This window comes from Ixodes scapularis, unplaced genomic scaffold (assembly GCF_016920785.2).
Source record: "Ixodes scapularis isolate PalLabHiFi unplaced genomic scaffold, ASM1692078v2 PGA_scaffold2__306_contigs__length_199485367, whole genome shotgun sequence".
In the NCBI taxonomy this organism is placed as follows: domain Eukaryota; kingdom Metazoa; phylum Arthropoda; class Arachnida; order Ixodida; family Ixodidae; genus Ixodes; species Ixodes scapularis.
In genome coordinates this window covers 34,679,903-34,706,912 of record NW_024609857.1, presented here as the reverse complement: position 1 = coordinate 34,706,912, position 27,010 = coordinate 34,679,903, and the positions used below count along the sequence as shown (strand labels likewise).

The 27,010-nt window shown below is 47.6% G+C and overlaps 1 protein-coding gene across 1 annotated transcript; it reads left to right on the top strand.

Moving 5' to 3' along the window:
• Positions 1-19,563: 19,563 nt before the first annotated feature.
• Positions 19,564-23,259, top strand: LOC8051179 (protein BTG2). The gene has a single exon (XM_029988912.4). It carries the CDS (start codon positions 20,002-20,004, stop codon positions 20,614-20,616), a length of 615 nt encoding a protein of 204 aa, XP_029844772.1. The 5' UTR covers positions 19,564-20,001; the 3' UTR covers positions 20,617-23,259.
• The last annotated feature ends 3,751 nt before the right edge of the window (positions 23,260-27,010 follow it).

The window sequence follows — 27,010 nt, the reverse complement described above, 5'->3', positions numbered from 1 at the left end:
GTGCTGCGCAAGAGGACTTGGTCTCCCTCCCTTCACCGAAGAGCAACAACGAAGGCGACGCTTGGGCAAGGAGACATTCCGAAGCCGCTCAGGCAGGCTCGCCGATAGAATCTTCCACTGCGGCGGCATTTCGCGGCGGCTTCTTCCTGCGTAGTCCCCAGCGCGCTCGCTACCCGCTACGAACAGACATCCGCCACAGCCTCGGAATAGCAAATGCGAAGGCCTCTTTCTCCGTGCGTTGTGTGAAATCCCGGCTTGATTTTTATTTTCCTGCGGGTTAGGGTAATCGCCGGAAAGAGTTGGCAATTCCACCGGGGCGATCACCAATGCGGCGCAGGAGATTTTAGCCCGTGTGTTCATACACAGTGATCACACACAGTGCATGTCCCATGATCCCGTGTGTTTTGTGGGCGTTAGGTTTAACCGGCGATGGCAAACGCTCTTTGACGACACGCGCCATGACAGTGCATTTTTGGCACTGCTTGGTTGAATTCATCGTATCGCGGCCGGACTTAACTTGAAACGGATGATTGCGGTACACGTGCATTGTCTGCTTGATTGTCCCTTCAAGAACGATCATTGTATTTACGCGATAGAGTGACGATAAGGTTGTTGTTACCACTGCCAACCGGCGAAAATGGTTTGCCCCGACGGAAGGTTCGTTGAGAGAGACCGAGGGACACAGGTCGACGCGCGAGCGAGTAGGTACAGAAGATAGATTGACGGAATTGTTATCGGAGGATATCAATGAACTGTATTTTCCCTTCTGTCTCTACAGTCGAAGCGAGCCCGACGCCGAGCGAACTCAGGTCGACATCCAACTGAAGACAGAGTTCGGAATACAAACCAACCAACCGACAGCCCGCTTCTTCGTTCCAACCCCCCCCCCCCCCCCCCCCCCCCAAAACTCGACCCAAACTATTCTCAGTTCTGTCAACGTACGTATCTCTCCCCCTCTCCCTCGCTGCTTCGTTTTAGTTGTCATTACTTTTCCCTGTGCCGCTTCCATCGAGCCAACAACTCGGCGACTCGGTCATTCCCACCCGCGAGAGGAGGAGGGTGGCGCGGCGTCTCGACTGTTCTCGAAGCTTCACTCAAGAAAGGACGAGAGAAAGAGGTTGAGAGAGAAACGATGGGTGGGAAGGAGGGGAAGCAAGCAAACTTCTACAGAGAAGGGAACTGGCCCGAGATAGCTGTTCGCAAGAGCGAGCGAGCGAGCCCTCTCGAGATACCAGCGCACGCACGCACGCACGAACGTGGCAGGCGTCCAAGTGAACGTGCATTCGTTGTTTGGAACCCCCTCCGATGTCGCCTGCAAAGACGGAGCACTGTGGGGGAGGAAGCGGAGGAGGGCCCGAGGGAAGAGGGGCGACGTCATCGAACCCTCATTCCTGCCTGCCCAAGCGTGTGTGGAGGAGAGAGAGAGCGTGAGAGGCAGCGTGGACCGCTGCCAAAAAACACGACGAGGTGGGCCGGTGGGACAACGGCAGCCATATACTTCACTCGGCTCGGAAAGGGAGCTAGCCGTATGCCAACAGCCCCACATATTCTCCCCGCGGCCGTAAGATGCAATCGAAAGCATATGGAAAGATGGCACACACTCATTTCATTATGTTATTAATTCGATAACGGACTGGCACAGATTAAATTGGTATCGCTAATATGACGACAATAGAGAATATTCTGTATGTTATCAACGACTAATTCAATCACGAACAGGGGACGCCCCATGATCCTGCGCTTATCCGCGCGTGATCGCGCGCTTTGTGATATCAAACGCAGAAATACAACGAACGATGTGACGATGCGCTTTTGGCCCTGCTTGATCCGCTCCATCGGATCGATAACGAGACCCGATAACGACGCGCATGCCCAGAGGCGCAGGAGGAGTATCGTTATCGGAGTTATTGGAACGATCTACGTTAAAACCCTCTAATGATACGCGGTTGTACAATGATGACTGTGCATTTACGACTATACCGTGTCATATCGGGCTGTCGCGCCTGCGCCGATCTTATCATATCTGTATACAAAACCGTCCCCGTTGCTGCGTCACGGTTGTTGTTGCATGTTCGAGGGCTGCCAGCAGCGTATATAGCAGTGGTCTCAAACTCATTTGAGCGTGGGGGCCAGATAACCGACAGTGGGAAGGACGAGGGCCAACGTTAGACCGGAGGGTGGTCAAAAGACGTAAAAGAGAAGAGACCTCGTGCTCTACGCTTTTTCTTAAACTCAGTTTTACCAGTGCCATATTTATATTTGATTTGTCTGTATGGCTACTTTGGGCGCTGACCTGATGTGATAACAAAATTTAAAATGACACCGCCCCACCAAAGTGCTCGCATTTTTAAAAGAACAAGACAGCAAGTACACCGTCGGTTTCGTTGCTCAATTCACTCAGGAATTAACCAGGCTCAACATGTATGTGAAAAACAATTCGTTGTTTGACAGTTCTTGCTTTTCTGACGATTTCTATTACAACACCTATACTTTACTTTTAATCACTTTTTTTTTTAAGGCGAGAATCCCGAGTTCGTAGATTTATCTTTGGCAGTTGCTCCTGCTGATCGAGAGTTCGCGCAGCCGAGACGCATCCTTCGAAAGAAGAGCTCGCGCTTGCAGCCTAGTAGCGGAATTGTTGTACAGTCGGCACGGAATGAAACGCGAACATGGAGCACATGGTTTTCGGCCCACGCTGAGTCACCTAGAGGCGCAACACCGAAGGTTTGGATGCACTGAGCAAGAGTCCAACACATCGAAGGAGGAGCCATCTTCTTGCAGCTCCCATCTGGTTCAGGTGGTGCAGCATCTAGCCAAAACCATGCACCCACTGTTCGCGTTTCATTCCCTGCCGACTGTACGTCACAAAAATCTGGGAAGCAAAATATAAAGCGAAACAAAGGGAAAGTGAACACAGATAAGTAAAAAAACTACGCGAATACGATAAAAGAGCGAAGCGACTTTTCGAGCGAAAATGAATCGGCGAGATGAGATCACGAGGGTGCGTCCATTTCTAACGCTCAAGACTTAGGACCGGGACTCGTAGCCGGTTGCCTGCGGGCCGCATCCCAGCGAGTCGCGGGCCGCATGCGGCCCGCGGGTCGCGTGTTTGAGACCCCTGGTATGTAGCCTCTGGGAATAAGGGGCTCTGCCGGAAATGAGATCCGGACGTGAGATATAAATTATAATTTAACGCGCGTCATCCCGCAAAAGAAGATAAGGTATAGTTAAGTCTCTAGATAAGAGCATCCTACAAGTAGCGACATTCTTTGAAGCGCCGACTGCGTGACGGTGCAGGTTTTAGGAAGCGAATGGCGGCGCACAGCAGAGGTCTGAACTGAATGGCGCCACTTGCTTCCGCGGAACGTGCTTTGTCATATGTATTGCTCGTCGTTACTTGTAAAAGAAGTATCAAGGGACTTTAGTTTGACCATGAGCAACGAAGGGTGGCACGTAAATCTAAGCCTTCTGCTGCGTAAACGTAATTGGTGCACGTGGCAACACCACGAGATAATGCCACAATTTAGGAAAGAGACACTTTATGTGACTGGATAAAGAAACTCTTTGCACGTTCAAATATTTGTTTATTTTCTTCAGAGGCTAATTATTACTCCATAATGCTGCGTATAGCGATGATAACCTTGGAACAACGACTACGTGCACCTACACTCCAGGTTATCACGCGCTAGGCAACAGTCGCCGGAGATGCAGTCGAGGGTGATGCACGGCACCATCATACTTAGTAAGCGATCCCTGACGAAGGCCGCGGGCGCAGAAAGGAGAACACAGACGATGCAGTGTGACTTGCCCCTCTCTTTTTTCTTCATTTTTTCTTAATGTTCGCAATTTTCGCATGGGGCCATTAAGTATGATGGCCGCGCTCTCAAAAACTGCCCCGAGCGAAGAGCAAATTACGCAGCTATATCCGCAGGAGGGACCAAGTCAGGCTAGCGTGAGACGTCTGCTGAAGAGGGTCATGCACTCGGAGCACGATCCGCACTGGGCCACTGTGAGTGACATTTCGCACTGGGTCATCGTGCACGACAATTCGCACACCCTCAGAAACGCTTGTCTTCGCATTGACTCCGCAACGTGCTCAAGGAGCTATACGCTCTAGGAAATCTGGAGTGTTTACTTTTCCGGAAAGCGGTTGTGAGAGCCAATCGGTGCAATCCACGCAGAGAGCTCGTACCTCCGTGGGTTGCAGCTTTTGGCTCTCCCGAGTGGATTGCGGGAAAAGACGCCCCAGAATTCTTAGGGTGCACACATTGCATAAGGCGAGCGTTCCAATCGCAAAAGAGAGGAAGCGCCTTTTCGTCTCTGTATAAGTGGAAAAAAGAAAATTGCGGTGCATCTGTTCATATACCGTTCGTGGAGAATAGCCAATTATCGCTGCTTGTGGCGGACGCTTAGTGAACGACAAAGCCGGGAAAACTATCAAACTTTAAAAACCAGATCTACGCCAAGGAGTCTGGGACGCTTGGCAAGTGGAACGGCGAGTTCGGAGCCCCCGAGGCCGACGCAGGTCGGATTTATCGGATCAGAATGTTATTTGCTACGCTGACAGGGCCGCGGAAGCTGCTCTTTCGCGGGTCCAATCACCGATAGCCCGCTTTTTATTGCCTGTCTTCGCTTTCGGGGCGTAGAATGTACAAAGAGAGCACGATTACGTGATGCAAGACCAAGGGTTCACTGGACCAATGAGGACGTAGCTTTCAGTACCCTGTATAGTTTAGCGCTGAACTTCATTCGAGGCGCTGTTTTGAGCAACCTCCGTGATCGGTCTGCCGCGCGCCGTATGCCGGGATGCAAATCTTTGTTGCAACATTTTTTTCCTGTCATTTTTGCTTTAAGAGGTTTGATTTGTTAATCACCTCTATCCGTGTCCTGACGAGACATGCTACATTAACAACAAGGACAACCGTTGGCAATAACGAGCGTTCACTCCTGCGTGGGGTAAATCGACATCGCAGCCCCCAAGCTCCACAGATGTCCTATATGCACGTCCACGTCCGAACGTCCGCAGAACCACGTGTGCTGCCGGAGTCGCCATTCTATGTTATAATGTAGGTACTATGTCGCCGGTCAGCCGTCCCGTCCCCGAGATCAGGTCGACCTGTCTGCATGCGTGGCACCGCGCGAGAGCGGAGGGGACAGCGCTGTAAAGCCCGGTCGCTGTCTCGTCCCCCAAACGCTAAACGGACAAAGCGTCTCTAATGCAAGCTGCGCCGGCCATTGTTCCTGCTCCCGGCAGCGCAGCGAGCCTTTTGTCCGCGCGGCCCGGCTTCTATGTGCCAGGAGGCAACAACAGCTTTTGTGCCCGGTTTGCAGCAGTGTCCCCTTTCAGCAGAGTGCGCTCCGTCGGTTCTTTCGGTGACGAGCGCTCAAAAGACCACTTCGCAAAAAAAGAACTATAAACAACGTAGGCTGCTCGCGTGGACTCGCAAATAGGCGGCGCTAAAGCGGCTAATTGTAGAAGCCACTGACTGGAAAGACGAGCCGATACGACGAGATAATAAAAAAAAGCCATCCTTTCGCGTGAGTCGCATTCGTATGCCCACGGACGGGGAGTCTGCTCATCAAAGTTGACGAAGGTGAGAGGGAGGAGGGATTTCAGGGAGAGAGGGAGAAATAACGAGGTTGTTTGAGGGGAACTCGAGGCAAACTCGAGGCATGGGTTCACACGCTGTTACGAATTACGAGAGCACGAGCACTTTAAACCAGCGCAGCGCGCACCAGTGTAGAGGAGATGCTGGAGGAGGGATCAAGGTCACGTTCCGGCGACCATTTAGGGTGTTTGTGGATCCGGTTTCGTGTTCTTATCACGGTAGTGAACGCGACGTCCTAGTTAACGACGCTTTTCTTTTTTTTTTCGGGGGGAAACTGGTTGAGGGGGCTTGTCCGCGTATTTAGCTAGCGTTTCGCTCTAACAGTGCGCGCAAAGACAGCAAGGCCGCGAACGAGGCAGGCGAGAGATTGGATGATTGGTCGTATAGCCTCGTCGAAATGAATCACGTTTCAAAGTCGTCATCGTCTCTTACTCTCTCGTTCTGTCGCGCACAATATTTTACTCAAAATAAGCTTGAGCCGTCCGCGCCCCAGTGATGTAATTACATTTTGCGCTGTCGCGTGACAGAGCGTCCGAGCAGTGACGTTGCTAATGGCGAACAGACCTTGGACAATGAGTGGACGCCTCGGGAAACCAGTCTCCTTGCCATTTCTTTGTTTGTACTGACCAAGACACTGCATTACAAGCAAGTCAGTGTTTACCCGCACACTGCGCGTGTGCAGAAAGCAGATTCGAGGAAGGTGCAGCGCCTACGGGTGCGTAAGGCCGACAGCAGTTCCACCCCTGCGGCGTGACGTCAACATCGCACATTGGTGTAAACCAGATTCGCGACTCTTACATCCCTCCGTTAGGTTAAAGAACAATGCCGTAGCGCCTGCGATTACACAGTGGAGGAACCTCGTTTCACCTCGCCAATACGAGAAGATTGTTTCAGAAGTGTTCACCCATGGTTCCTACCCGTGACGTCACGAACGTGATTATTCTTTGCGAACGACAGGCTCCATGTTGTATGTAGAAGAGGCTTACATGTTTGGCCAGTCGTGGAAGACCGACGTTTTTGAGCGTCAACATCCACAAGACCGCGCAAAGAACTTATCACTGCGATCAGTGGAGCGTTCCCGACCAAAGATGAGGCTCGAAAGACTGCCTGACTCGAAAATACTATGTGCGGGGAAGGTGGTGGTGGGAGGGAGGGTGTGTGTGTGTGTGTGTGGGGGGGGGGGGGAGGGGGGGGGGCAATGTATATACATCACATTTCGCACGCTCTTAGTTCCTAGATTCCCAGGTCGTGTTTTCCGAACCAGACTCTTTTTTTGAAGCTCGTATTCAGACGCTCTTCGCATAGCGATTGCTGATCGCAGCGTTTGATATAGAGCAGGTCCGCTTGAACTGGCGAGAAAATAAACGCGCAGCACCTCTTTCTTTCCAGTTTTTTTTTAAGTGCGCGTACACTTGGTAAGTACAGGTCACGTGACGACTATAAGCACACGTAGTGTATGGCTGCAGAGTGTTTTGGTTGTTCTTGCCTCAGTGCTTCGCCTAATTGCTGCATTATTCGTCTAATGTATGCAACCCTCAACTCCCAAACGCAAAAAAAAAAGAAGAACCCAAAGAGCAGAAACAGTGAGTAAGGTACGATGCACGCAAGGAAGGAAAATAGAAGAAAAAAAATATATATATAATTTGGAAGCCGCGGGAAGCGTGAACAACGAACATATATGCGGGGCCCCACGCGTTTATACGCAGCCTTCAGAGCTCTCAGGGGAGAAGGCGAAACCGCGTGAGCGAGCGAGGAAAATTGACCTTCGCTGCTGCTAGCAACACTTGGAAATGTCGTGGAGCGAGTGCGAATTCTCTGAAAAACATTCGCTACTCGCTACGAGCTCACGCGTTAGGGAGAAAGAACAAAAAAATCTGTACGCATTGTTGATGTCGCGTGATCGGCGTCACCGGTGGCTGACGAATGAGAGACACAAACGCAAACCTCTCGGTCGACGTCTTCAGATTCCCGAGGTAAACAAGCGTACAGCTGTTCCTTTTTTGAGAATGAGAATTAAAGGAAAAATTCGCGTAGAGCGGACAGAAAATCCCGACTTCACCGTTTCATGGACCATACAAAATTCGGCGTAAAGATCTAGACCGCTCTTCATTTCCCGCTCACTCTAAGAAGCTTGGAGTGAACTCGCGAGAGACAATAACTGCAATTTACGGAAAGTTTCCAGCGAATGATAAAATTAAAAAAAAAAAAATGTTTAGATCTAAAAAAAAAAATTTAAAAAAAGTCTGCGCTTTGGCATTAAGCCTGGTGTAACGCAGGGATGAACGAAACACCTCCAAAAATGTGTCGAAATACAAATACAATATACTTCGACAAAATTATATTTAATTACGAATACAATTACATTTTTAAGTGTATTTGAATACAGGATACAAATAAAATGACAGTATTTGCATCATCTTCGAATACTTTTGCAAATGCATTGTTTCTCCCTTAATCTGACGTGTTTAACTTAAATTTAACTTCGGAAAAAAAATAAAGGAAGAAAACGTGCCTATATAAAGAGTAAAGCCTATATACCGACAATCAAACAACAAAAAAGTTTCAGCTCTTAAAACAAAATCTGTCATAAGATAGGTGGGTAGAGCATCAGGAAACAATGCATTCAGCATGAGTTTTATTCTCGGAAATTCAGTTGAAACATGAAAGCTTTTTCAAACAAACATGTCGTTATTGCCACGTGTTAAAAGAAAGAAGAAAAAAAAAGAAAAGTTCAGTGAACCCAAAATTTAGTAATTGTACCCATCCCATCCATTCCTTCTTGTACTCTTTCTTTTTTTTCTTCTTTTTTTTTTTTTATGAGCAAAGCGCAGAATGTTTTATGCTTTCTGCATATGACTCACATCTGTAAAGAGCGCCCAACAGTCGCGAAACAATATACGCCAGAAATTGTATTTGTGGTGGTGTAGTATTTAAAGCGCAGGTTTATAAAATATTCAGTATTTAAATACAATTGACACATACAGATTCCCCAAATATGTGTATTTAAATACGAAACACAAAATACTCCGAGTCTTTATATTACTTCTTTCAAATACTTGTATTTGAAATCCATCCCCGATGAAAAATCGTGCTCACTGCCACAGCGCGGACTATTTGTTAGGTCTAAAATGTAAGCCTATTGTCAACCTCGTCATTTCCTCCAACTATTTTGCGGGACAGTATGTGCCGCCCGCAACAAAGACGCGACTACTGCGCATCTATGACGCCTTGGCTGCAGAGATACGGATCTCGAAGCGGGCTGAGGAGAGGCGGAAACGATCTGCGTAAACTCCCTGGTTTTTACCCCTATTTGGGGGGCACTGAACAGTACGGGCGACCCAGCACTCACTGATGGGCAACCGCAGAGCTGAGATGGTTGGCCGATTCGCCGATTGTTTAAACGAGTTCGTTAGGAAGACCCTTTAAGTTTACAGTGTCCGTGACAGAGGGGGTAATACTTGAGCGTGAGGCGACTCTATAGGTGGTATTCACAGGCAGCCCTAGCTGAACTCGCTGCATGCTGCCAGCACGTGTTGACGGTAAGCTTCCACGACGCTTCAAAACACGCACATTGCACATCATCAAGATTGTCCTCTTTGGGAGACCATAAATAAGAACTCAGCCCGACTCCCGAGCATGCGCTGTGAGCAGTGGCCTCAAGTATATGTCGTCCGGTGAATACCTCGTATAGAGTGACTCGTCTACAAGGTCGACAATGTGAGAAAATTATACAACAGCAAATATTAAGTAAATAACCACAGGTAGATAGGAAGATAAGGGTCGCCGCACTCGTCTAAATTAGAATATATATACAGTCAAATCTCGTTAATTCAAACTCGAAGGGGACCACAAATTGGTTTGAATAAAGCATAGTTTGAATTATCGGGAGTATACCTCCATCGAGGCACGTAGGATGGAACCTGCACGATAGTTTGAATTATCCGGAAGTTTGAATTAACAAGATTCGACTGTGTGTATATATATATATATGCAGATCAATGAACCGTGCTTAATCCAGTAAATCGAAGAATTGAAGTTTTCAGGAACCCGCCGGAAGCCAAAATAACGGCGGAGCCAGGATTTGAACTCTGGGCCTCCCAATGTCCGGTCGGGTGTGCTAACCTCTACACCACTCCACCTTGGCTTTCTGGCGTTTCCTACCTTCAATTCTTTGATTTATTGGATTAAGTACGGTTCATTGATCTGCATATGTTCGTTTATATCCTCCTCGGAGACCACGTACGATGGTGGGAAGTGCCCGTGTTGTATACTCAATAACGTGGCTCTTGATTCTCGCAGATGATGATGATACCGTGTCTCTAAAAGCTCATAAACAAAGAATACTACATGTACACGGGACGAGACAGAACAGTGGGAGGATTTCTGGAGCACAAACGAGCACGTACCACGGGACGCCAAACGTCGTACCGCGTTCCACGCGGCGGCGTGTGTTTCCAGAACACCTCCCATTGGATACATTTCGTTTCTTGTGCATTAATAAGACAGGTAGGAAACGCCAGAAGGCCAAGGTGGAGTGGTGTAGAGGCTAGCACACCCGACCGGACATTGGGAGGCCCAGAGTTCAAATCCTGGCTCCGCCGTTATTTTGGCTTTCGGCGGGTTCCTGAAAACTTCAATTCTTTGATTTATTGGATTAAGTACGGTTCATTAAATCTGCATATGTTCGTTTATATCCTCCTCGGAGACCACGTACGATGGTGGGAAGTGTGTGTGCGTGTGTGTGTGTGTGTGTGTGTGAAATAGGCGTAGAGAGGTTAGAGGCGCAAGAACGACAGAAAATGGTATGTTTTGAAGCACTTAGGCTCTTTAACTGCTCCTCATACTAGAGTAACTCCAGCGCCTAAAGTGTTTTTCTTTATATATTTACAGCGTATAACGGAAGTGCACTGAAAATAGAAAATACGACGTTGTTGACGCAATCTGCGTGCGCATTTTGCAGAATGAAAGAAAGACGAAGCTCCGCCGCCCGTCATTACACCCAACACCAACGTCCTACCTCGGGCTAAGTCCATCCTCCTGGACCGAGACCTTGTTTTTCATCAAAGTTCTCAGCCTGAAGCGAAAAGAAAAGAAGAAAGAGAAAGAAAATAAAAGACGAAGAAGAGTGGTGGTCCGAAAACGACTTCACGAGCGCTCGCCATGCACGTAAACGTTGCCGGCGGCCGTTATCAGACCAGGCAAGGCCGGCTTACATCAGCAGCAGCGGCAGCAGCGCAAGCCCTCGGGGGGGGGGGCTCCGAAAGGAAAACAACCAGGACACGAGGCCTACGATTGCGACTCGGTCCGAGCTCGCAGGCCGGATCCCTCTACGTGAATCTCCTTCCGACGGCGCCATTATCGTCCGAGTTCCACTTGAACTCGGCACGGTCTTCTCACCGTCGTAACGCTCGAGGACGTCGGGATATACGACGCGAGCAATCGCGCGCGCGGTGACTTCGGGGAGTCGTGCTTTTCGTGAGAGGCAGCTATAGAACGGGTCGCTGGAGAAGAGATCGCGGGTCAATACACACTCGTCGGGAAAAAAAAAAAATAGTCCGGAGACTAAAGCGAACGAGAATATTAGTCGCGTTTATTGTATACGTGGAAAGCGGTTTAGTCACCCGCGTTTGACCGATATCCTCTGATTCCGAACCAGCATTCGAATCTTATCTATGTGGAGCGTAAGGTCGTCTGCTTCTTGCACAGGGGTTGCGACGATCTCAGAACGTCAAACTCTTATATGTTGATCGAAAAAAAAAAAAAATAGTGGGCAGACGTCAAGGCATTTAGCATTGAGGTCTACCCCCCTTCAATAAAAGCAGACATGTACACATTACTGGAGAAAGGTAGTTAAGTTACTGAGTATCGACGCCGAAAGTAATTGAAGCAGAGTAGTAATTACGCACATGTAATAGTAATTGAGTAAACTACTAACTACTAGAAAAAGTAGCGAGTTACTTTGAAGTTACTTTCGAAGTTACTTTTTTATATATTTGTGGCACCAAATGAATCGCAGTTTTGATCCGAGAAAAACCGTGCGAGCCTAAAATAAATGCAGTAATTTTAGGGCTTACTTGTTCACCAAATAAGTTCGTTCGCTCGCAGAAGCAATTGACATTCAAAGTTCTTGATAGGAGGATTTTCCACTTTTCCTCCTAAAAACGTCTCCAGCCAAACTAAAAAGACGTTCCACCGACACGCTAGACGGAATGGCAGCGTTGAAGTTGAGAAACAGGCTGTGCAGGGCCGGGTAAGCGAGTGTTGGCATCTTAGGTATCCATTACGAAACATGTGAGGCTTGCCTCCACTAGAGGGTGTTTTATAAGAAACTCTCCTCCTGCTTTCTTTTCTCTTCGGCAAGTATAAATTCTTGTGACTGGCCCCTCTTTATTCCTTCGACGATCTGAGAGTACGCTGAGCGAGTGCACCTGACCGTCAAGGGTTCAAGTCTCGCGCCACGACGATGAGATCATCCGGACGACTGCGCGTCTCATTGCAATGCTAGTGCTACGCTACTGAAAAAAAAAAATTGCTTTGGTTTAGCAAAAGATGAAACGACGGGTCCAACAAAGGATCTCCCAAGGGCAACTCACAATCCTCGCCGGCGACTACGGTATTCTGACGCGCCTGACACGCCCGAAGAGTAAATTGTATTCAACAAAGAGGAGGTCTCCCTGGCATGGAAGGTCGGAAGGACGCGAAGGATTACGTGAACTAGCATCGTCGCTCGTACAGTTGCAGCTGGAAGCGGGAACCTGCTCCCATGAACGGATTATCCGTGTCTGGGTTTGTGCGCGGGGGAGTCCGACTTTGCAAAGGTGTATGCACTGACGACGAGGCGACCATGGGAACAGGCGCCCAGCTGCGAGGTCATTCCAATGGCGGCTTCCGTGGAACCCCCAAACCGCTTGAGGCAGAACTCACTAAAGGCAGACAACATGAAAACAACAACCACCCTCGGAGTGTCCCCGTCTTTCATGGTTGCAGCTGGAGGCGCGGCGCCTGTGTGCATTACCGGATTAGGTCAATACCGTTCGGGGCCTGTTAAGCATCTCTTCCTGCGTTCGTGCGAGCCTGTTATGTTTTGGCTGCTCGTCGCCACCTTGGCCCAAGGATGCCAGTGATGCAGTTTCTACGGCTGCCGAGTATAAGTGCGTGGGAACGGAATGTGAAGGGGCGCATTGTTCGGGAATGCCACTTCATCTGCCGGCGTCTTATTCATTTATGCGCTCAAACTTTCGCGATGAGAAAAATTAGCACTAGATTTCGAAAGTAGTTAGTAACTTGAGTAGAAGTTACCTGAAAAAAGTAGTTAAATTAAGCTACTAATTACCCAAATAAAGCTGTAATTGAAAGTTACCAAGTTACTCGGAAAAGTAGTTAAACTACAGTAGTTTGAGTAGAGTAGTTGAACTACGTCCAAGTCTGAATAAAAGCCAATCAGATTTAGGCGTCGTTCTGACGTCACAGCAACTTCCTGCACAAGAAGCAGACGACTTGCTCTCCACATATACTCCGATCTCATCCAAGTCCGATCGCAGCATATACGCCACGATTAGGGGCGGATTCAGAGGGGGGTTCCCGCGATGTCTCGAGCCCGCACCATACCGGCAATCAAGTCGTTTGTCCCCAAAAAAGAAAAAAAAAAATGGAATTCTCATTGGCATTTCTCGGTTTCATTACGGATACTCAGGTATGGTATGTCCGACGCTCGAAAACTAATCACCCGGGGAATCTTATTTCTGTGGAGCGTGCATAGGAAACGTTTAAAATCCACCGCGCTATCCGATACTGCCATGAGAGATTCTCATTCAGTAGTTAATAGAAAGTTGCGGATGCCGTTTCCACGGAAACCAAAACCGAGCTAAACAAATCATTAAGAAACAACTCTAAACAAAAAAGATCTTGCGGCGAAACCAAATTAAAGCGCTACTGTCGGAGTTTATTTATTTTTATTGTATCGTTTCGCGTTATACGATTTTGACGGCCACGTATAATTACGAATGCGTTTCCTCGTCATCGCTGCAGTGCCAGGGCAGCTCAAACACGTGCACCGTCACTGACGCGCATTTTGCACTTCGGTTCGAAACGCTGTACTGTGGAACACGCACGCACGCACGCACACACACAGACAGACACACACACACACACACAAAACAAGCAGTGAGCAACCGCTCTACGAAGCATTCCCCCGCACGCACGCTAACACACACAAACGCAAGAAGAAAACTGTTTACTAAAAACGCAGATAACAGTTTTCCGTTACGGTAAAGTACAGCTCGTTAGGCCGCAGTCGCTCTTCTCTCATACGCCATACAAAAGCCACAGTGTTCCCTGCAGATCCGATGACACAGAAGTAACTGTGGGGACGCTTTACGCATGTTCGAGACCTGTTCACATATACGTGTGCTTTGAACGTGTCTGCGGACTGTTTGTACGATGTGTTAGCAGTGAAACCGCGGTTTAAGGCTCCAAGCTACTGAGAAGAGATCAACTGTAGAGCCGGTGTCCATCTACACTGATGTCGTCAACGTCAGCGTGACCTCGAATCCATCTCCGATTGATGCAACCGACAAGACTGGACAAACCAAAGCTACCGGAAAGTCCATGTTCAATCGTCTTCGTCGGTACGATCGAGTGTATATATAGTTTCCGGGCGAGCACCAACTAGCTCCTCGAGAGGTGGGCTCGTTGGTGCATCGGTAGGGAAATAAAAGCTGCCAGGGAACGTGACGAGAAAGGCCCGAATAAAAGAGCGAGAGACCATGACCACTGAACACAACGAACAGAAGTTAGGCCACATGGGGATGCACTGCCGCAAGTGTTGCTGTAAGCCTAAGCTGAAAAGAAAAAAACAAACAAACAGAAAAACACACACAAACACAAAAACACAAAGAATATAAGCAAAAAAAAAAACGAAGCAAAATCCAGTTGGAAGAGAGAAATTTGGAGGCTTTTAGCATCAGGCTCACAGGCGAAGCAAGATGTATCAGTGCACCGTCATTGCATCTAGCACAAAACGTAATGGAGTACATTGCGTTATAACTGTGAATAGAAGGCATAGATATTAATGTGTTTTTCCCGATTACAGTTCAGTTGATTGTAACGCTTTGTTTGTCTCGCCTTTCTTGTCCCGTTTCCTGACGCTCTTACATTCGGGACTCACGTGCATGTTGAGACCCCCCCCCCCCCCGCACTCCCAGTCATAGACATCCCAGCCCCCTCCCCCCGAAAAAGATTCTTGGCTACGCCACCGCTTCTCAGCTGCCTCTCCGCCTCGAGCGAGCGCGACCTCTGGCCACCCCTCCCTCTTTCCAATATAAGACATCGCTAATGGTATCGCACCGCTTGCCTCGACAAGTAGTCAGCATGTCTATGCCTGCTCAAAGGCGTACTCAAAGTCGAGACTGCAGGGTGCGTCATGCAAGCACGAATAACGAGCCAGGACTTGTTTCTCTCGGCCCCAAAACGCTCCTGGAAATATTTACTCCTGCCCGGATTTTGTTACTTCTTTCCCAATAAAAACAAAAAACAAAAAAAAAACGAATTATGTATATGAGCGTATAGGCTGGTGCCAAAAGGGATGAATGATCCTAGAGAATACCTTTCATGAAAAACGCACAGACAGAGGGGCCCCCAGTATGAGGTTTGACCACCATGATCAGCGAATCGCCGTTGCGCGATTCGCTGATCATTCTTATCTGGCTTCAATCTTCGGTGTCCTTATGCGGAATTATCTTAGTTCACTTGGGAGCGATAATAAAATGCTCGAGACACGTACACGTGCCACTACCGGCGTTTCCCAATATTAATATTTTTTTTTTTATTTGTTTCGCGGGTTTATCGTGTAGGGGGCAGAGATAAAGGCGTGGCGCATGACAAAGCCTCTTCAAACTAAAGTTCAACAGTTCAAGATAGTCCTATATTAACAATTCAACAAAACATTAAAAAATTAAAAAAGTACAAGAAAAAAAGAAAAACGAAAATAAACACTACATTGATTTGTTAAAAAGAAAAATAAATAAACATCTGTAAATGTTAGTCGTGTGAGAACAGAAAAAAAATACTAGAATTCAATTTTATATTTTCCCGACATGTCAGCAACAACAATAAATTGAGATAAAATTATAATGAAAACATATTTCCTTGAAATTAGCTATTGTAGTGATCATGTTCTTGGGGCAATGAAAATGCGATTTCACTGCCAACCAAAAACCTTTTACAGAAAACGTATTAAAGTGAATGTTTAGATCCGTTCGATTTAGGGTCTTAGTTGTTCGAAAAGTTGAAGTTTGGCGACCATAGAGGGTTCTTATGGCCGGCATCCTTCTCTTTGGGTTTCTAATCGGATGTGTACTCAGGCCGTCTGTTGGTGTGGCGTAAGCTCTATTTTTATGCATCCATCGTAAAAGTCTAAAGTGATATGCTTGCTCTGTCTTAAGCATATCATATTTGATGAACAGTGGCTGTGTCCTTAAATTTTTTTATATCGCCCTTATAATTTTCAAATATTCGTAAGATTTTTTTTTTCTACAAAAAGAAAAGTTTATTATAGCTCGCCGCTGTCGTCTTTCCCCAGTCCAAAATTCCATAACTCATTTTGCAGTAAAATAAGGAATAATATAATGTGTGTTTTAACCAGGTAAATTGTAAATATTGTATTCAATGGTGTTTACGGTCACCCAGGATAAATCACCCTTTAGTTTGTTTACATGCCAACTCCATGATAGGTCCTCGGCAAACCATACGCACAAAAAAAAAATTTGTTCCGCCCTCTGCTCCAACGATATGCCTTTGAATGTTATAACAATAAAAGTTCTGGAACTGCATTGTTTATTCACTGGTTTAAAAATGATATACTTAATTATACTTGTCTTTAAATGTAAACGATTGATTTGCAAACATTTTGATAATTTTTTAAGATATCCATTAGCCAACATTTCTACACACTTTTTCGTCGCGCCAGCGTACATGATTAGTTGAGAGGAACTTGGTATTGCCGTAATGTTATTAACGTACACGAGGAATAATAGAGAAACTAAAATGGAGCCTTGAGGAACGCGCCGTGCCGTATTTTCACTTTATCGGAAGAATGGTCATTTATAGATACGTATTGATAACGATCTGAAAAATATATTTTTATTAGTCTTAGCGCGGCTCCTCGATTAATTAAACGCTGCGTGTTTTTTTTTTTCTTTCTTTTTTAATCTTTGTTTTAATAATTATCCGACGACGCGATCGGCTTGGAATTTTCTTGAACTACCGTAACGCATACATAATCACGGGCTGTTCCAAGGAAGAATCCTGGTATATGATGGATGATGAGCCAGACCATCCGATCTGGAACCAGTTTGGGTCGGTATGGGGAATGTCTCAACTTTAGAATCGTTTGAATGTACAGTACGTCATGGCGTTAAGCAAAAGTGCTAACACAGGCATACCTCGTTAATATACACACTTGCGCCCCCCCCCCCCCCCCCCCCCGGGCAAAAAAACAAAACAAAAAAACAACAACAACAACCTGTGATTATTTATATTTTCTAGTTCGTCCCCGAAAAGACTGTCTGCACAGCAAGGTATACATTTTAACGGGGTTAACATTAGCGCGACGTGACTGTGATCATCATTGGCAGCCTGGGTGTACATATTTAAAAAAAAACCACATACAAAATCTAAAAAAAAAAAAAAAAATGATAATTGCTTGGTCTCGGTAAGTTTTGTCCTTTTACGTAGGACATGTATCAGTTCTGGATATCAGGTAAAACCTCTGAAATGAACGTTAATTAGGGATAGGTGTATTGTTTTATATCAAGGGAGGGGCCGGAAGGGAACATTAACTCAAGACTCATGCACCTTACTCTCAATGGGAAGAAATTCGAGGCATTAAAAGTTTATCGTTAAACGATACATCTTCTATATCGTTTTCGTAGAGAAAGTCGTCTCCTAAATCATTAGGCCGACAGCCGAGCTACATAAAGAAGGGGTTCATATCACATGAGCGAAGGACGTTTTAGCGAACAGCGACATTTGAGCGAATCGACGTTTTAGCGAATAACGGGGGCGCGCGTTATAAAGAAGTCACACACTAAATAGCGTGGCTTAATTTCACGAGCGTGCTTTAAACTTCGATCTAAACCCGTGAATGACATATGATTAATTTTTTTGTTGTTGTTGTTCTTTACTCAAGATTCACATATCCCCCGCAATTCTTGACCCGAACAGAAGACGCTTCATGAATAGAGCGCGGCTGATGTCCTTTCAATTTGCGCAGCGCTGCTAAAAGCGAAGAATAAAATTCGATGGGAACATAAGACGCAATTCACGCGATAAAGCAACAAATACGACCAAAATTCTTTGTTTTGTTTTTTTTCGTAGATTTTGCGTTGAACGAAAAAACAACAACACTTAGCATCAGTTGACGAACACAATGTGCAATATACGCCTATGCCCCGACCAAACGCTTAAAAAAAAGGTTTTGCATTAAGAATGTAGGCATTATTATCGGCAATTCGCACAAAAAGTTTCCAGCTACATGAAAAAAAAAGAAAAAAAAATTTCCAAGAAGAAGAAAAGAAAAGCTGCAAAGTTGCCTCATATACAGACACACACACGAGCCAAATCTTCGGAGCTTCGAAGATCCGAAAACGTCCAATCGAAGAGGAGCAGTGGTGCCCTCGGGGCAACACTGCTCTTGAAATGTTTGTAAACAAGATGCAACGTGGACAGCGCAGCCCAGTGATCGCTACGGCGTAGCAGCAAGTAAACTTCGAAAATAAGCCCCTGAATGATATACGTAGCCTAAAATGTGGGTCTGAAATTGTATTTTTGGGCGGTCGCTGCATTGCGGGTGTTCAAGGGGGGCCGAAATGCCAGCCGGCTCTAACAAAGGAGCCCCCCTCCATCAGCTGCTCCGCGATCGCACGTAGGCACACACCGTTTCTGTATTTTTGTTTTAGAATCACTGGAGATCCCGCTACAAACGAACTTGCACGCGTGACTATAGTCATAGCTGAGATCAATAGCGACAAGCTATTAGAGCCCCCGGTCAAGGAACAAAATGCAACAAAAGGTATGCCCCCCAAGGTGAGATATTCACACAACGCAGAAGGGCACTAAGCCTAATCCGCAAGCGTCGTATACGCGGCGGACAAAAATGCTCACTCTAGTACCTTTAATCCATTTAACTTTGACGCGATTTATGAAAAGTCTCCGTGCAAGATCACGGAAGGAAGCGATCGTAAAAACAACTGGACCCGCTCGAAAGAGCGTCATCCGATCAACAAGCAAGATGGCGGTCCAGCATAGCAACAACGCGAACGCCGTCTGCTACAATGCATTCGAGGACGCCGTGTAGTACGTGGCGCGTCGCATTTCACGACAAAGCTTAATCACATCAAAATGACGGTGGTGTGAATAAAGAAAGGAACCGGACGAAGACAACGTACGTATCAATAGGCTAGACAGCGAAAAGCTACATCAGTAACCATAATAAAAATACCACAGCGAGTAAAAAAAAGGGAAAAGACGTTTATTAGCGCTAAAGCCGATAAAACAGCAAGAAAAAAGGGTCCTCGACGGTAAGGCAGTCACAGGGTAGAAACAGGGCGGCGGTTTGAGCTGGTGACGCTCAAACCGGCTTTTTCTTACTTCAGACAGAGCAGCGACGTCGACCTCGGAAGACGGTACTCCACAAAAGCGAACGGGCGTCTGCTGCGGCGGGGAGCAGACGACAAAGGCCTTTCTCTGGAAGCCGACGCCGACGGGAGCCCCCCGAAGTCGCCGCTTGGGGCCTGACGTCAGCTTCCGGCACCGCGCAGCCAATCGACGCCGTCTCCTTTGATGGCCGGCTTGTTTTCGGGAGCAAGCGGCCCCTCCGATTGGTCAGAGGCGACGTCATGAGTGACGTCCGCAGGCGAGCGGCGTTCTAGCAACCCTGGCGCACATATATACGGCTGCGAGAGGTGCTCCGCTCAGTCGAACGCCTGGAAAAGGACACCAAAGGAGGCGGCTTAGCCGTCTTTTACGTTTAACCCACCTGCCAAAAAACAAACACACCGTAACACGTCACATTCGTCGAGCCGTCCAAGTGTAACTGTGTGCCCCTCTTCGAGTCATCGTCGTCGTGGTTTTTGTGTGATCTTGTCCTCTGCGTGGTGAGTCGTTCCTTGTGATCTCCTCCGAGTGAGCGTCGTCAGCTGGTCCCTGCCGTCGTCGCAGCGACCGCCATATTGGATAGTCAGCGCTAGGCCTAAACAGCCTCGCTCGCCGCAAGCAACAGCAGCGGCGTCTGGACCCGATCCGTCTGGTCCTGCGTCAAAGTGGCTCGTGCTCGGTTACCCCTCATCAAAGTGTGCCTGCGTCCCATCGCCCTCCGCCGGACTCGAAGAGCATCATGAGACTGGAGATCCGAAGTGCGGCCGACTTCCTCATGAACATTCTGCGGCTCGGCCGGAACCTCGACACCCGACTGCTGGACGTGTTCCGGGGCACCCTGGAGGACCTGTTGCGACACCACTACCAGCACCACTGGTTCCCCGAGAAGCCCACGCGGGGTTCGGGCTACCGCTGCATCCGAATCAACCACAAGATGGACCCGATCCTGTCCAAGGCCGGCCGTGCCTGCGGCCTCCAAGAAGCTAGTCTGCGCGAGCTCCTACCCAACGAGCTCACCCTATGGGTCGACCCGCGCGAGGTATCGTACCGCATCGGCGAGAACGGTTCCATATGCGTGCTGTACGACGGGTCGGGTCACCTGGCCGCCGCCGCGGGCACAAACGGCAATTTCTCGCTGCTGACTAACTCGCCGCAGGGCGCACTCTCCTACCACCATCAGCACAACAACCACGTGAGCCACCATTATCACCACCACCACCACGGCTACGGGTCCGGCCACCACGCCGAGCGACTAGCCGCCAGGCCCGGCTGCAAGGGCTCCTGGGACCCCTTCGTAGCGGATCCGAGGAACATCAACAGCTTCGAGCCGATGGCCACGTACGTGTCCAGCTAAAGGCGTCTCGTCCCTTCCCCGCCACGGGAAGACAAACTGCCAAAATGTACGCGCTTCAGTGCGTTCGAGGGTTCAACTTCGGGGCCTTAGCAAAGCCCGCTCCACCGTAGCCGCGCGCGCCGATGTTCAAGTGTCTCGGGCGCCGCCGGCTCGGCTTCCCCGCAAGTGCCTCCGAACTCTTCCTCCGTCGTCGACCAGGGTGAGAACCGCAGGCCATTCACACCGACTCCCGGTCGTGACCCCGGGAGCTGACAACAACCCGGGACGACGGATCCTTGTCCGATGACGATCGTCCCGCGTCGTTTCGAGTCTCGGGCACGTCCGAGCCTGTCTGCTGTCTCGCGCGCTGCGTGTTCGCTCGTGCAGCCTTCTCTCCGCGCGCCGTGAGTAGGGAGCCGGTGGCCTCCCTTGGTCCGTCCTCACCTCGGCCAGTGATGACGCGGCCAAGTGGGTCTCGCGCTCAGTATTGCGACTCACAAGAATTATTTTTGTCGAAAAAAAAAGTCGCCCCCAGACGGTTCGACCCTTGGGTCACGCCTCGGGCGTGACTGGGTTCTGCCGAGGCCGATCCGCCCGAAAAAAAGAGACGCAGACGTCAGGGGTACGTTGCGAGCCCTGGGGTCGAGTGGTCGCAGCGGTACGCGGAAAAAGGCTGCACGAGTCGTTTGTGATCGGGAACCTGCGCCGCGGTAAGGTTCTCGTCATCGTCGTCGCGTTGGAAGGGTTGTTTTTGTCCACCGGGTGTTGTCTTGCGGGAACCCGGGCCGGCGTGGCAGTGTGAAGAAGAAAAAGAAAAAGCACCCGAGGCGTTCGGTTCGGTTGTGTTCCCAGCAGGCAGCCAAGCGCTATGGTCTTACTTGTTCAGATCTGGCGGTGCATTTGTTTGTGCCGGCCCTCCCCTCTTTCCGGGAACAAGGCACGCCCCAAACGACCACCGGGGTTTCGGAAAGAAATGGTACATTGTGATCTCGTTAAAACACTAAACAATTTTTTTTTTTTTTATTACTGATATCTTTTTTTTTTAAACGTTGTTGTATACAAAGACGACGGCAACAGCAACAGGTCTTTCTTTTCTTTTTTTTCTTTTCGCGCACACGTGTGCGTGATCATCCATGTTTCCACCTCCCCCCGAATGATGTGGACTTCTTTTTTCTTGCTTGTTTTTTTCTGAAATTTGTACATGTGTATAGTAAACTGCCAGCCTCTGGAGCCGTCGCCGGAGCAGCGCAGGAGAGCAAAGCCGGACATTAATTGAGCAGCGACCGACGCGCAGAGGCAAAAACATAGGACATGGTATGCTTGAGAGAAAGAGAAGTAAATGAAATAAGGGAGTCAGACGCAAAAGTGATGTCGTATCGGAAAAAAAAAAATATACAAAATTACGGAAGAAAGCTGGTTTTTTTTCTCGATATCTCCTCAAAGTCAGAGCAATCATGTTTGTGTGTTCGTGTGTACACAACCTGGGAGTACAAGTTTTTTCAGGGACCATCCCTTCCCTTCACGAGCATCGAGAAAAAAATGTTCCCACAGCTAAAAAGAAAAAAAGAAAAAAAAGGAAAAAAAAAGGTGAAGAAACTAGAGATATATATTTGGAGGAGGCAAAACAAATTGTGTGCCAGTTTTGCCTCTCATTGAGACGGTTATTTCTCACTTTTAGACGACACAGACAAAACGTCCCTTTTGTGACGGACCCCTCTTCACTGTAAGCACAGGCGTCAAAAAACCTGTTTTCGCCCTTTTTTCTTTTTTTTTTTTTAATTTCAGTCCGACATTTTAAGAAGAAAGAAACGATAAACGATGCCATTTTATCGTCGACAGGAATCTCTTTAGGTTCGGCGAGAGTGACCCTTATTACTTTTTTTTTCTTGCTCGGAATTTTTTGTTGTGCATCCCACACTCTTTTAAGAAAAAAAAAAAAAAAAAGACTCTTACCACCAACTGTGATCGCTGCAGCCATCATTGTACGTCTAGCCATACATGCCATCTGTGCTCTGTTACATTTTTTTTTCTCGAATCTGCGCTGCACACCCCCCTTTTTTGAGAGTATTGCAACTGATGGTTTACCAACTACCCGATTTGGAGCTGCAGTATTACAACAACCTGAACATGCGAGAAGTGGCCTTTCGTTTACTGCATGATTATATTTTTTTTTTTCTTGTATTTGATTTGGTGTATGTTTCTTTTGCCGGTGAATGAGTTTCCTGTCTTGCAGCTCGGTTTCAAGCCTAATCAACCCCACGCTGAAAAGCGCCATCGGTGCAGCCCAATGTTGTGGCCTCTGCTGTTTCTTTTTTTTTTTTGGTTTTTTGCATCGTACATAGGTGTGTGTTTGACCGGTCCAAGATCGCTTTTTGCATCTCTTCGAGTTTTTTCCATTTTTATTGCTGTATAAAAAGACACTTATTTTAATTGCGCATTATTTACAAGAGAAGACACACCCCATGCTCATCACTTACATCGCGCGCGTGCGTCGTCGGCCCTCCTATGACTGAAACTGCATTTCGCCAGTTTGTCTTGTAAAGATACACATTTTTTTCGTCCTGTAAAAAGAGAAGCTGTATAAAGGCATTATTGTAAATGTACAGTCGTACAACTATAGGAGATTTTTTTGTACAGTAAATAAATCTCGTGGATGCATTGATACCCGCTGTGCCTGTGTTCTTGGTTCCCAACTGTGTTGGAGGAATGCCTCCTTAAAAAAAACTTCGTTCCCCCCCCCCCCCCCCCCCCCCCCCCCTCCTGCGTGTTGCCCCAACCTTGTGACTTGGGTTTGTAGTCTAAGCCCCCTGTCTAGCCGGTCTGTGTCATCTACCGAGTGCAAGAAGAATCAATCAAGTGCGACTGGATATCACGTCTTGTGGATTCGACGCAGCTATCTTTGAGGATTCCTGGATTTGCTAATGGATATAGAGACCACTGCATGATCACAATACGGATACCCTAAACACTGGAGGTGAGTATGTTTCAGGTTGGGGTGTTTCAAAGCCCCTCTACATCGCAGCTACACAGGATACAATGAAAGAGTGCATTTGAAGACCTTCATGTCTGGAGGGGTGGATGGATACACCATAGGTGGTCTTCACAGTGGAGTGGGGATGGCATTTTGCGCCACCTGTTGTGCTTGTGCGTGTGTGATTAGATACGTACATTAAACCGCAGTGGATTGAGGAATGCGGGTACTTGGCTATAGGTTTTGGTTGACCCGAGTTCGGACGGGACGGGTGAAGCCCTGAGCAAACAGTGATGAAGCTTCTTCCCCTAGAACTAAAAATTGATCACCTCTTAGGGGTAATTTTCACTCGCCTATTAAGAGTCTGCTGTGTCCTTCATATCCAAAGGATAATGACGTCGATGTGATCACTGGTTCCCTGACAGCGTAGGGTAAGCGGGTCATCGCTCCAGAGTCGAGTGATCCGCATCATTTTCCACGCAAGTGCATCGTGTATTTCCCTTTATTCGGTTGCCGGCGTTACAACGGCAGCCTTGGTGTAACCCTCCATCAAAATCGAAATATAGGATTCACCGAATGGCGAATAAATCGAGCAGAAAACTTCGATAAAAATAAACGGTCTTAATGGCGCGTCTCGTCCACAGATGGCGTCACCTCACGGCCGCCTCGCGCGGCGACCGGCGGGCATCCAAACCCCTTGTATTTCTTACTTCCCTTATTTGTTTTTCTCCTTGTACGCATGTTATAAGCAGCAGAATAATTACTTTGTTTCGCAAAAAAATTAAATAGAAAAACAATGCGTTACACGCGAATGTTTCGACTTCCTTTATCAGTGCGAACCACATTATAAAACATATTCCAGTGTGCGAAGCACTGCAGAACCACACTGCGTTCCCCGCCTTCTCCCGTCTCGCTTTCTCTCGATTTTGTTAGCTTTGCCGACGCAACCGGTTTCGAGGAAACTATAAAAGAGAAAAGAAAACAAAGTATACGCATCGTACCACGCCCAGTTTCGCTGCTGCGACGTGGTTAGAGGACTACGTAAATACGTACACGCCCTCAATTCCCGGGGGTTGCGGCGTATAAAACGCACGTGCGGAAACTGAAAACGGATTTATATACGTACGTGGATAGTCGAATTCGGGGAACACGCGTGGCAGCAGCTGACTCCGCGTTGAAGCTCCTATCAAGTAAATATCTGTTGGTGCCTCCTTGCCGACATTTCGAAGTCGGTCACATTTGGAAAATTTCGTTTCGTTGCAGCACGTCTTTGTATGGCGCTTGCATACGTACACACATTTATTTCCGATCAAAATGATACAGGTAAATACTGCTGGCCCATGAAAACGACATTCCGCTTGTGTCTAGGGCCCAGGCAATCGACTAAAACGCCTCTGCGTTATGTGCGGTCAATTTACCCTCACCCGTCTGCTCGTTTTAGGACGAAGCACCGAAAATACATTTAATCTTCAACTTTCCTAAGCCACAACGAGGCAGACGAACACAATTAGTAATTTTTAGATATACGAATGTGAGGATTGGTTCCATTTCGGCGAGTCCGTTAAAGCCGTTCCTGGAGCGTTAAACAGAGGAGTTACACTTCATAAACATACATCGTTTAATAAATAAAACTGCAAACAAAAGTGTTTTCGCGGTGCACATATTTTATTTTCGCACTGTATCAAAGTGGGACTTACGCTTAATGCGTCTTTGTGTGCTCTTCTTCTTTTCTCTTTTTTCCCCCTCTTTAATATTAACGTGTTTTGATTCTTGTTACCGTCTCTGTTTCCCGAGTGAGACGCGGACTTTCGCCAAAGCGTTAAGTTATAAAGACGTGTTGGGACACGGTGTATCGATGAATTCTAAAGCCACTGTCACACTACAAATGCATAATAGAAAACACAGCTGGCAGACCATGGGTTCGACGCATACATAGGTATGATAGGAGCACAACTTAGAACGTGCTTGACGTGTGTCCGCAGACATAATTCTGTCATCATGTCCGCATCCTGTCCTCATCCTTTGCGCTCAAGCTGGATGACGCTGGCGCGTAGGCCGGCATAATAATCAAAAGAGCGAAATTGTTCTGGCTATGCCCTCTGCCGTCACCAAAGAACGCTTCAGCGAACGTTCCTGACTGGCAAAATGCCTTCTGCACGCTTCTCGTGTTAACACATGCGGACCGCGGGCCGTCCCATGAACAGCGACCATTCGTGCCAGCATGGCCGCCTTATACGACCCAAATGCTCACGGCGCGTCTCGTACGTGTGTACCAACGCACTTCGAATAATTAAAGTTCGGGTATTCAATTTCGACGCCAACACAATCGCTCCGCCCGACCCCCCCCCCCCCCCCCCCCCTCCTTTTAAAAAAAAAAAAATGAATTGCAGGTTACGTGACGGTGACACTTACACAGCACTGAATTGATTTGAATGGCTCCTAGCCCGGAGAATTGTGAAGCTGCTCCGCCATTTTCAATGCTCTTTTGATTTTTACGAAAACCACACTCTCAAGAAGAAAGGGTGTCAAAAGGTATATCGTTACACCCTTTGTCCCAAATAATACACGCCCAAACTTTAATTCGACGTACAGCGCCCTAGAGTCCAACAGACGGCCCCAAATTTTACCGAGAGGCTTGATAGCCGTGTGGTACAACTTATTAAAATAGATAATGTACGTTTTACTGACAAAGAAAAAATAATCGGGGTTTTTCTTGGCCCTACTGTAAAAACTCGGTGTTTTCTTTCTGTGGTTTTTGATAACGTACTTTAGCTATTTTCCAAGTTATATCGCACCGTTATCAAGCTCCTCGTAAAATTCGGGGGTCGTCCGTTCGACTATAGGGCGCTGTACGCCAAAATGAAGTTTTGGGGTGTATTATATGGGACAAAGAATGTTACGATACACCCTTTTACACCCTTTTTTCTTGAGAGTGCAGGGTTTATCCGAGTCCTTTATGGGGTTCGCAAGTCTCAGTCAGACGTATGGACGGCGGCTTGATCGACGTAGAAAGTCAACAAGCGGCGATCTGAGAAATTTTTGGGGTCGCGCAAGCCCTGCCTACCGATCGTAACGATCCGCACACAGATTCTCCTGTCGACGATTTCCGGGCTGGCGCTGCCGATCATGAAGCGAATCTATTTTGACCGAGCTGTAAATCACTTTCCGCAGGAAGCAAAGAGCGGAGGCCCATCTGCATGGATTCCCGTGAAATGTTCTATGCGCCGTCCGTTGGGTACAGAAACTACCAAACTAAGAAAAAAAGAAAAGAAAGCAGTGTAAATCTTTTTCGCGCTATGTCTTCTTCGTTTGTAATATTTATGCATGCATACGTCTTGGCGTGCGTTTGAAGGGAGTAGTTCGGGTCTCCTATACTCACTTACCCTGATGTCGCTATTATTGTTAGTGTGTTTTGTTTATTGTATACGTCAGTGCGAATAGACC

Coding starts and splice junctions, on each gene's coding strand:
- LOC8051179 (XM_029988912.4), top strand. CDS start 20,002: ATGAGACTGGAGATCCGAAGTGCGGCCGACTTCCTCATGAACATTCTG.